Source organism: Oncorhynchus kisutch, linkage group LG30 (genome assembly GCF_002021735.2).
Source record: "Oncorhynchus kisutch isolate 150728-3 linkage group LG30, Okis_V2, whole genome shotgun sequence".
Taxonomy (NCBI): domain Eukaryota; kingdom Metazoa; phylum Chordata; class Actinopteri; order Salmoniformes; family Salmonidae; genus Oncorhynchus; species Oncorhynchus kisutch.
In genome coordinates, this window is record NC_034203.2 from 24511141 (window position 1) to 24523436 (window position 12296).

General features: G+C 42.1%; 1 protein-coding gene across 1 annotated transcript in view; it reads right to left on the reverse strand.

The window, feature by feature from the left end:
• Positions 1 to 380: 380 nt before the first annotated feature.
• The window catches only part of LOC109874825 (apoptosis regulator Bcl-2-like), a 45458-nt gene continuing 33542 nt past the window's right edge, over positions 381 to 12296 (reverse strand). Inside the window, exon 2 of the mRNA XM_020466836.2 lies at positions 381 to 3958. Coding sequence (XP_020322425.1) covers positions 3824 to 3958 — 135 coding nt within the window. The 3' untranslated portion in view covers positions 381 to 3823. The remainder of the gene's footprint in view (positions 3959 to 12296) is intronic.

The window sequence follows — 12296 nt, forward strand, 5'->3', positions numbered from 1 at the left end:
CACCCGTATGGACTGACTAGAAAGCAGCACACAGCCACACAGATGAGGAAAAGCACTATGATCACACTTCTCATAAAGGTCTCTCTCGCTCTCTTTCCCTCCCTCTCTTTCTCTTTCCCTTCCACTCCCTCCTCTCTCTCTTTTTTCCTCCCAATCCCTCTCTCTGTCATTCTCTCTATGTAGTAGTGCACAGACAGGGTGGATGACATATTTGAGGTCAATATTGGTGTCCATTATTTTTCCATAAACACAATATAAAACAACCCCATCTTAAACATGAATGATTTTCTTTTGAGCAGAACATTGGTTCACTAGCTGAATATCACCACCCAAAACAATATCAAACCACATGCTGAAAACACACATCACAAACTGCAAACTCATACTGCAGGAAAGATGTGGTTTATTGGGAACAGCATGATCCCATCTAGCTTATTGTGATACATACATAGCATAAACAATGGCGACACATTTGATTTGACCTCTTAAGTGCCACAGGTTGAGGATTATATTTACAACACTATAACCATGGTGTGATGTAGGCTCCACCCATTTAAACAGAATCACAGAAGGGAATATGAGAATGACTCCTCCTCACATAAAAACCATTACACATTGTATTTATCAACAAGTCAGTTAGTGACTTTTTTATCTTATGTTTAAACTCCTGAAAAAAATGTCATACTAATTTCTGTTTTCATATGAACATATCACTGGAGGGTTTATCATGAGTAGGGGGATTGACCTCTGTTATAATAGAAAAAGAATGGTGCCCTTGGTTATGATGATAGAATCTAGCAGGTCAAAGCACAAGACGTGGAGACTTTTCTGTCACTACATAAGCTTGAGAAGGAATTCATTACTACGGTATGTTAACAATTACCACACATACATGTATATCAATCAAGCACCAGTTAACACATGTCCAGATGGATGCATTCAGGTGCTACGGTATCTACTGAAATGTTATGAACAACACCAAGCAGGCTAATATTTACTGTCTCCCAAATAGCATCCTATTCCTGACATAGTGCACTACTTTACTATAGAATCCTTTGGTCCCTGGTCAAAAGTAGTGCACTATAAAGGGAATAGGTTGCCAGACATTGTCTTTACAACAACCTTTCCTGCAAAATCTCACTCCGACAATATTTAAAAGAAGTGAAAGTGAATTGGCATGTGTTTATCTCTTCATGCTACACAATGTTACTTACAGGTTCACTTTGGTTTACAGCTTTCTATAACAATACTGTATCTGTGTGGCAGTTTGAAGCTGTGAGTTAAGTTAAATCAGGACTAATACAGTACAGCAGTGTTAAACCAATATTAACACATTAACATGTCTTACACAGAAATGTTACTCTACTGTTGATACAATAGCAGCCCCAAATTGTGTATTGTTACAATGTGGTTCCTTGAATAAAACGAAAGATACAATTTCTCAAGGCATTTGAGTGTCTCCATGATCTTAACTTTTCATCTCATCTATGATTTAAATATCTGTGTTCTGGTACCTCTCAATAAATAAAAACCATAAGTTGGTATGTGTAACATCTAACATAAATATGGGTATACATAGTGAATACTCATTCTATGAAAACTTCAGACGACATGTGTTTTGCGTTGATAAAAGAAGACCGAAACAAAGAGAGAGATTTTTGGTGAGAGAAATCATTGCGATGAGTTAACAACATTTTCTCGACACATACTTATCTACATAAACGTGTGTGTGTGTGTGAAAGAGAGAGCAAAATAGTAAATATTATGGATAGTAAGCCTTTCCAAGAAGGTTATGTCATCTCCAACACTAGACAAACACCTAAAGTATTCTGGGAAATGATTGTTTACTCTAAAGAGATGTTGTGATCTGTGCCATTGCAGCGACAGACTCGGAGCAAGGGGGCTCAAATATATCAGTTACTGGGAATACAATGGACGTCACTTCAAAACAATAGAGAGTCTTTGTGTCCAATAGGGATTTTTCTTGTTGGGTATCCCATGTTGGAGTCTGCTACGGTTTGAGAAACTGAGAGAGGTGCACATTCGGACGTCCTCCTAGATGTGGAATCAACCATTAGCGTAGGCCGTTGGGGGGTATGTGGGGCCTCTTTGTCCACTAGATCAGAGCCCAGCGGCAGCTGGAGGACATGTTCTGGGAGATTTGGCAGTTTGGTTCAGTCCCCTTTCAGCGGTGGCTTGGTCTGGGTGGGTGAGACCTTGAGTTCTGGTCATACATATGGGCAGAGGGGAGGGGGGGAGGAGAGAGAGAGAGGGAGAGGGAGAGAGAGAGAGAGAGAGAGAGTAATAACAAGAGGCAGTGAGAGTACAAGAAATGCATTTCAGAGACATCTGACGGGGAGGGAGTGATGTGAGGCCAAACAGAACCACGCCAGGCCATTCAGGGACACAGTTCTTCCTTCAAGTGAGACATCTTAGAACAGGCTGTAGAGGCGCCTCTAGCAACTGGAGAGGGAGGCCCACTGTCACTGAACCTTTGGAATGAATCCACATCTTATGTTTGACCTTTATCTCTTTTTGTCTGTATCCACATTTCTGCTCATTCTATGACTTTCTCTCCCTCTTTTTGTCTCTCACACATTCTCTTTCTCTGTATCTACCTCTATCCCTCGATCCCGCTCTGATCTCGACTAAGCCAGAAATCCAGCTAGGTGGAATAATATTTTTCACTTTCTGTCAGAAACATCTGATCAAACAGGGGTTTGGGCTGCCAAAAGCTCTAACCAACCTGCTGTTCACGCCTTTAATACCTCCCTCTCTCCTCTATTCAATACCTCCCTCTCTCCTCTTTTCAATACCTCCCTCTCTCCTCTTTTCAATACCTCCCTCTATCCTCTCTTCAATACCTCCCTCTATCCTCTGTTTAATACCTCCCTCTATCTTTCTCTTTAATACCTCCCTCGATCTTTCTCTTATTACATTTCATATGGGTCAAATGCAAAAAAAGTGACTCTACTGCATTGTCCAACAGATCTCTCTAAGAGAGGCAGAGCAAGTTGCGTCTGTGGCGCCTAGAAGACGTGTTGTCAGAGCTGGTGTGTGTAACTAACTGTTCTGTGTTCAGAGTTCAGTGATGCTCCTGGTATCCTGGTATATTGCAGTATAGAAGCGGTGGGTGGACAGACACACCGTGCTGGTTAGTAGCGAGCTCCTTCCATTATACATTCAGAGCAGCTGTTGTGTGGAGGAAGTCCTTTGAAGGCGGGTTGAAAGGAGTCCCCATAGCGGAACCTTTTGAAAAAACATTTTGGGTTCCAGGTAGAACCCTTTTGGGTTCCATGTAGAATCCTTTCCACTGAGGGTTCTACATGGAACACCAAACAGTTCTACCTGAAACCAAAAAGGGTTCTCCTATGGGGACAGCCGAGGAACCATTTTGGAACCCTTCTTCTAAGGGTGTCTATGCTTTCTTTTGCCTCACCGACACATGCTACACAAGTCTACACGAGCACACAAAGGTTTCATGCTACAACTAGTACTCAAGCAGGCAGAACAAAAACGACACCAACCCTCCCTTCCTCTCATCTCTTTTCAAGCCAAACTTTTTGTGATTACAGTTAAATGGCACGACTTTCATGACATATTTTCTTCTGTGTGGGCAGTGACTCCGTTTCCTGCTGTTGTTTGATTTGTGTCTGTTTTTTTAAGTGAGGGGTGAGGAATAGGGAGTTTTTTCCGAGAACGGGGAGAGAAGCTTTGAAGACAGGCAGGTTGGGGATCTTGGAGGGGGCCTTTGAAAAGAGAAAGGAGTGAGAGCAGGAGGGAGGGAGGACAAAAAGAAAGAGAGGGGGAGGGGGGGACTTCTTCACTTCTGTGTAAGGTAAGCTCCGATGGTAAGGCTTGCGGCCCCCAGTGCAGCCAGGCCAAAGACAGTCTTGATGGACGGCCATGAACCGAACACGGAGTCCCTCTGTCTGTCATAGAGCTCAACAAAGGCCTCCTGAAAGATAGACAGTGAGAGAGGCAGAGTTAAAGAGACTGAACAGGATCTTAAGCACTTAGAAATTTGTAACATATTGTACGAATTTGAATTCGTAACATATCATACAAAATTAATGCCATTGTACACAATTGTGCACAAAATCCGGGGACCCGTTTTGGCTTGTGAGCACAACTTTCAAAACTACTGGCTGACATTATACAAAACCTTTATAATGCATCTTTAATACAAGCAGTGTGTGTATTCCCATGTTCAAAGCTTGCTGGGGGGTCTCCTTTGGAAGTGCCTGCAGATCTAAATGCCCTTGGCCACCATCCAACTTCTGTGTTATTACATGCATGCAGGAAGCCGGATCCATTTCAAACCAGCGCCTCTCACACCCCTTGTGCCTACCCCTTCATAAACACCACACACGCATGAACGAACGCACACACACACACACACACACACACACACACACACACACACACACACACACACACACACACACACACACACACACACACACACACACACACACACACACACACACACACACACCCTGGGATACTCATGGAAACAACCCAAGACAAACACTCCACATGAAAACACACACTCTCAAACCCATGTCATGTGATACACTACTTCCTATTGATGTATTGATGGGAGCTACAGTATACTGGATGTCAGGGATCATCAACTAGATTCAGCCGCGGGCCGATTTTTTTCTTGAGAGGAAGGTCGGGGGGCCAGAACATAATTACAAATAATTTGTAGACTTCAAAGAGACCACAAGAAGCCAAACAGATATAATGTTTGACTCAAACATAATCATTTCAAATCTTGCGTACATTTGTAAACGATCACGTGTCTCTCTATTATGTGTTGGAAAACTTGGGAACAGATTTCTTAAATTAAAATAAATTGGAGCTGATTTCCTGGTGTTTTTACAGTCTTTTATGTCCAACAATTAATTTAAAAATAATTTAATTTTTATGCTCAGAAAACCTCAGGGGGCAAATAAAACCACCCGCGGGCCAAATTCGGCCCGCAAGCCACCAGTTGAGGTCATTAATATATTTATGGCAAACACCATATAGCAGCTGTGATTCTCCATATACAGTGAGCACCAAATCTATTGGGACAGTAACAAATGTTTTGTTGTTTTGGCTCTGTACTCCAGCACTTTGGATTTGAAATGATACCATGACTATGAGGTTAAAATGCAGACTGTCAGCTTTAATATGAGGGTATTTTCAATCATATCAGGTGAACTGTTTTGAAAATACTGCACTTCTTGTACATAGTCCTCCCATTTTAGGGGACCGAAAGTATTCATACAAATTCACTTGTAAGTGTACAGTAGTCAAAAGTGTAGCATTTGGGCCCTTATTCCTAGTATGGAATGATTACATCAAGCTTGTGTCTCTACAAACTTGTTGGATGCATTTGCAGTTTGTTTTGCCTCTGTAACTTTCTCACTCATCATTATTCACGATTCATTCAGGATTATCCATAATCATGGAAGCATCCACATTAATGTTTAGAAACATATTCTATTCTTATTTACAATAAAAGTGACTCAAAAATGACACAATACATTATTTACCATTCATTTCTATTAGGCACAAAATAATCTGAAACACAACCAAAACAAACAGCAAAGTCACAAGCTTGATGTAATCATCATGTGCTAGGAATACGGGACCAAATATTAAACTTTTGACTACTTTAATGCACATATAAGTGAATTTGTCCCAATACTTTTGGTCCCCTAAAATGGGGGGGACTATGTACAGAAAGTGTTCACCCGATATGGATGAAATAACCCTCAAATGAAAGCTGACAGTCTGTACTTTGACCTCATAGTCATTGTATCATTTCAACACGTGCCACTGCCTAAATACTTTAGGAGCTCACTGTAGATGCTTCATGGTCCTACAACAGGCTGTTAAAGGTGCAACTGCTTCTCCCTAATCTCAGTCAATACAGCCTTTTATAAAACCACCACATATTGTATGTCCTTTTATTGTACAGTATGATATTCATCCTGGCTCAATGTATTTATGACCCATTTGTTGTATGAGGAAATCAAGACGTCCGTTTATAAGCCTTCAGGCCTTGACAGTGGAAACAGCTGTACAGGAAGCTACAGTACAAAGATCCCCCCCCCCAGAAAACCCCATAAATGGTTGCTGTTGATTGTTCTGTATCAAACTGGTCAATGTGGGAAGGAGTGCACCATTGGCTATAAGAGGGGTGTGAGGGTTGAGGGATCAGGACACATGATTGTGTAGCCTTTTCCTCAGAGCTGAAGGAAGCCCCGTTGCTCAAACCCCTGAACTACAGTAAATCCCTAAACCTAGACTGGTAATACATTGTCGTTACAGCAGTAGCACTAACCCTAACCGAGACTGTCTCAACATTGACAATCATATAAGATAATAAACAATTCATTTGAGATGCAATGGATTATAGGTACAAAACACACACAGTAGTGGAGTACTGTTATGACTGGTAACCTGAATTCAATTCTACTTTATTAGTCCCCTGAGGGCCAAGTCTACTTCAGCCTGTCCTGATTAGATCAAGGCTACATTTACCTACATTAATTATGTTATGCACTATTTGTAAAGCAACACAAAATATATGCTTGTTTTAAATTTGCCCTTAAATCTTCTTTGAAGATTCACATTGTTATTAAATATTTCCAGAAAAGCAACGCAAAGCCTCACAGGATGACTAAAAAAGGCGATCTGTTTCAAACGGCTACAGAAAAGTATTTCCTGACTCCCTCCTCTCTCTCTCCTTTCCTGTAGCGTTCCTGGGGCCAGAGGCCATTGACACAGTCAGGAGAAAGATCAGATCAGCAGTGTCTTCATGTTAGGCCCTCTGGTATTGAAACAACCATTCCTCGTCAGACACCATTCACTTAACCAACAGACATGTATCCTATTGTTAGCATTGTTATAATTCTTTTTTGTTGTTGTTGCTGAAATTAGTTTAATAGAAAAATATAGAATGCAAAAATTACCAATTGAAAAGGCATGTACTGTGGGTCATTCAACACACTGAAAATGCTCCCTCTCCCCCTCCCTGATAATACCCACCCACCCACCAACACACACCCTTCCATCCCTCTCCCTTCATCCTATAAGGCAGTTTTCAGGTATTAATTAGGGTACCTCAGTCAGACCTCCTACTGTGAGGAATGTGTTCACAGTAAGGCTCCTCTGGCAAAAACACGTTTCCTGATAACCCTCTTTTGGGTTATCTAAGGCATTTGTTGAAATTCTACAGCAATATAGTGCGGGAAAGCAGTTGTGCGTTTAAATAATTCATTAACACTGCAATAAATAAAACCTCATTTAAAAAATCTGTCTCGTCCAGGACCGGTGTCTACGCAGACCGATGCACCATAGCCAATCAAAGCTACAGATGTCCTTTATGCAAACAAGCCATTTGCCACACAGGCCTGCCATCATTCACTTTCAACTGGACTGTGTGGAACAACAGCACAACATTAGAACATTAGAACGCATTCCCCATAATCCACTAAATACACCTGAATGGATTTCTGCAAATACAGTGCATTCAGAAAGTACTCAGGCCCCTTCCCTTTTTTCCACATTTTGTTACGTTACAGCCTTTTTCTAAAATCGGGTTAAATAAGTAAAAATCCTCATCAATCTACACACAATACCCCATAATGACAAAGTGAAAACAGGTTTTTCGAAATGTTTGCAAATGTGTTACAAATACAAAACAGTAATACCTTATTTACATAAGTATTCAGACCCTTTGTTATGAGACTCGCAATTGAGCTCAGGTGCATCCTGTTTCCATTGATCATCCTTGAGAGGTTTCTACAACTTGGTTAGAGTCCACCTGTGGTAAATTCAATTGATTGGACATGATTTGGAAAGGCACACACCTGTATATATAAGGTCCCACAGTTGACAGTGCATGTCAGAGCAAAAACCAAGCCATGAGGTTGAAGGAATTGTCCATAGAGATCTGAGACAGGATTGTGTCGAGGCACAGATCTGGGGAAGGGTAACAAAACATTTCTGCAGTATTGAAAGTCCCGAAGAACACAGTGGCCTCCATCATTCTTAAATGGAAGATGTTTGGAACCACCAAAACTCTTCCTAGACCTGGCCACAAGGCCAAACAGCAATTTGAGGAGAAGGGACTTGGTCAGGGAGGTGACCAAGAATCCGATGGTCACTCTGACAGAGCTCTAGAGTTCCTCTGTGGAGATGGGTAAACCTTCCAGAAGGACAACCATCTCTGCAGCTCTCCTCCAATCAGGCCTTTATGGTAGAGTGGCCAGATGGAAGACACTCCTCAGTAAAAGGCACATGACAGTCCACTTGAAGTTTGTCAAAAGGCACTTCAAGACTCTCAGACCATGAGAAACAAGATTCTCTGGTCTGATGCAACCAAGATTGAACTCTTTAGCCTGAATGCCAAGCGTCACGTCTGGAGGAAACCTGGCACCATCCCTACGGTAAAGCATGGTGGTGGCAGCATCATGCTGTGGGGATGTTTTTAGCGGCAGGGACTGAGAGACTAGTCAGGATAGAGGGAAAAATGAACGGAGCAAAGTACAGAGAGAGATCCTTGATGAAAACCTGATCCAGAACACTCTGGACCTCAGACTGGGGCAAAGGTTCACCTTCCAACAGGACAACGAGTCTCTGAATGTCCGTGAGTGGCCCTGCCAGAGCCTGGACTTGAACTTGATCGAACATCTCTGGAGAGACCTGAAAATAGCTGTGCAGCGACACTCCCCATCCAACCTGACAGAGCTTGTGAGGATCTGCAGAGAAGAATGGGAGAAACTCCCCAAATACAGGTGTGCCAAGCTTGTAGCATCATACCAAAGAAGACCCAAGGCTGTAATCACTGCCAAACGTGCTTCAACAAAGTGCTGAGTAATGGATCTGAATACTTATGCAAATGTATCATCAGTTAATTTTTTTATATACATAAAATAAATGTTTTTCTTTGTCATTATGGGGTGTAGATTGAAGAGGGGAAAAAACAATTGAATCCATTTTAGAATAAGGCTGTAATGTAACACAATGTGGAATAAGTCTCTGTGTCTGAATACTTTCCGAATGCACTGAAAAATGAACAGAGTAGCAGCAGCGTATGTGAAGTGTGAAAGTGTGTGTGTGTGTGTGCGTGCGTGCATGCGTGTGTGTGTGCGTGTGTGTGTGCGTGTGTGTGCGTGTGTGTGCATGTGTGTGTGTGTGCGTGTGCGCGTGTGTGTGTGTGTGCGTGTGTGTGCGTGTGTTGGTAGAGTCTAGTGAGTGTGCATAGAGCCAGTGCAAGAGAGTCCAGAACAATAAATAATTAAGGGGGTCAATGTAGATTTTCCGGCTAGGCATTTGATTATCTGTTCAGTAGTCTTATGGTTGGGGGTAGAAGGTGTTCAGGTGCCTTTTGGCCACTGACTTGGCGCTCCAGTACCGCTTGCCGTGCGCTAGCAGAGAGAACAGTCTATGACTTTGGTGCCTGGAGTCTTTGACAATGTTTAGGTCCTTCCTCTGACACTGCCTGGTATAGAGGTCCTGGATGGCAGGAAGCTTGGCCCCATTGATATACTGGGCCGTACACACTACCCTCTGTAGTGCCTTGCGGTCGGATGCCAGGCAGTTTCCGTACCAAGCCGTTATGCAGCCAGTCAAGATGCTCTCAATGGTGCTGCTGTATAACTTTTTGAGGATCTGAGGGCACATGCCAAATTTCTTCAGCCTCCTGAGGGGAAAGAGGTGTTGTCGTGCCCTCTTCACGACTGTGTTGGTGTATTTGGACCATGATAGGTCCTTTGTGATGTGGACAGAGGAACTTGAAGCTCTCGACCCGCTCTACCACAGCCCGTTTATGTGAATGGGGGCTTGTTCAGCCCTCCATTTCCTGTAGTCCACGATAAGCTCCTTTGTCTTGAGGGAGAGGTTGTTCTCCTGGCACCACACTACCAGGTCTCTGACCTCCTCCCTATAGGCTGTCTCATCGTTGTCGGTGATCAGGCCTACCACCTTCATGTCGTCGGCAAACTTGATGGTGTTGGAGTCGTGCGCGGCCATGCAGTCATGGGAAAATAAATTGGCAACTTCCAACTTTATTTGGAATGGAAAGATCTCAAGAGTCAAATTGAATGTTTTACACGTACCTTGTAAAGCTGGGCCGCAAAACTGCATTCACTTAAACAATGGACAACAGACTGGCCTTATGGTTGGAAGAGTAAAAAAAAAAAAAAATAACTGTAATACCCTATGATTTAAAATATATTCACTACTTTGGGTCCAAGACTTTAAAGAAAAAAGACAATCCAATGATTTTCAATTAAATTTGTATTTGGGAAAATGCATATAATTCATGAAATGGAAGAAACCCGTGCGGCCAGGCACCCCTTTTTGGAACAACCCCACATTACCTCCAAATCAAATCAAAGTTTATTTTTCACGCCGAATACAACAGGTATTAGGTGAACAATAGGTAAGTAAAGAAATAAAACAACAGTAAAAATACAATAATTTTAAGTCCCGGTTCCAAAGTGGCATCATGAACTTTGAGCATATGTGCTATGATGGCTCTCTACTGTCATCCAATCAATTACAAGAGAAATGTGGGTTATCCAAGACCAATTTCTTTTAAGTTCTTACAACTATAAAATCATATTCAATCGCTTCACCAGAATTTGGATTAACCTGAAGCATCTAGCATTGAAAGAAATGCTGAAAGAAGCTGCAACACCAAATAGGTTGATTTCCAGGTTATATCAATTATATCAAGTTGAATCTCTACCTGATAGCTCAGAATATCAGAACTCAGGAAATGACCCAGATGCAGACAGCTAGAGTCACAGATGTTTATTGACCCAAACAGGGGGCAGGCAAAATGCAGGTCAAAGGCAGGCAGAGGTCCGTAATCCAGGGCAAAGTCCATACGGTACAGAACAGCAGGCAGGCTTGGGGTCAGGACAGGCAGAGGTCCGTAATCCAGGGCAAAGTCCATACGGTACAGAACAGCAGGCAGGCTTGGGGTCAGGACAGGCAGAGGTTCGTAAACATGTCAGGGCAAGGCAGGCAGAATGGTCAGAACCAGGTAAACTAGGAAGCAGAACATGAGAAAGCAGGGAGTTGGGAAAACACGCTGGTAAAACCTGACAAGACGAACTGGCAACAGACAAACAGAGAACACATTTATAAATACACAGTGGATAATGAGGAAGATGGGCGACACCTGGAGGGGGTGGCGACAAGCACAAAGACAGGTGAAACAGATCAGGGTGTGACACAGAATCTATATAGAAAAATGAGAAACACATCTCAAGGAAGATATGTATTGGTCACATATACAGTACCAGTCAAAAGTTTGGACACACCTACTCTATTTGCTTATTTGAGCTGTTGTTGCCATAATATGGACTTGGTATTGTACCAAATAGGACTATATTCTGTATACCACCCCTACCTTGTCACAACACAACTGATTGGCTCAAACGCATTAAGGAAAGAAATTCTACAAATGACGTTTTAACAAGGCACACCTGTTAATTGAAATGCATTCCAGGTGACTACCTCATGAAACAGGTTGAGAGAATGTCAAGAGTGTGCAAAGCTGCCATCAAGGCAAAGGGTGGCTACTTTGAAGAATCTCAAATCTCAAATATATTTGTATTGTTTACCACTTTGTTGGTTACTACATGATTCCATATGTGTTATGTCATAGTTTTCATGTCTTCACTATTATTCTACAATGTAGAAAATAGTCCAAATAATGAATAACCCTGGAATGAGAAGGTGTGTCCAAACTTTTGACTGGTACTGTATGTGAAAATGTTAATATTTTCTCCTACAACCTTATCAAAATAATCCATACAATTTACTATACTCCTGAAATAATGCATGTAAAGGCACCCAGAAATGTGATATCGCTGTTGGAGATGCAAAAAAACCCAAAAGGAACCGTATTACTTATGCTGTGGTCCTTTGACATAGTGACACCATTTTGGGCTAATGTCTGTGCTATCATATTGTGTCTAGTCATTTATATCCATCCGTCTCCACAACTGTGTATGTTTTGGAAAAGTAAATATTGGTGACCAGAGAAAGTTTTGTTAACCTACGTGTAATTGCTGCAAAAAATTTTTTTACTGTCATTTGAAAAGCATCATGCTCACCTTCAATAACTGTCAAGGGATTCGTAACTGGTGGCATGGAAGTCACACGTCGGAGAGCAGAACTTGGTAAATAACCGGAGCCGTTTAATGTACATAACTACCGGCATATAAAAGTAACAAAACACATGGGCACAACAACCCGTATGGCACCAGTCACATAAA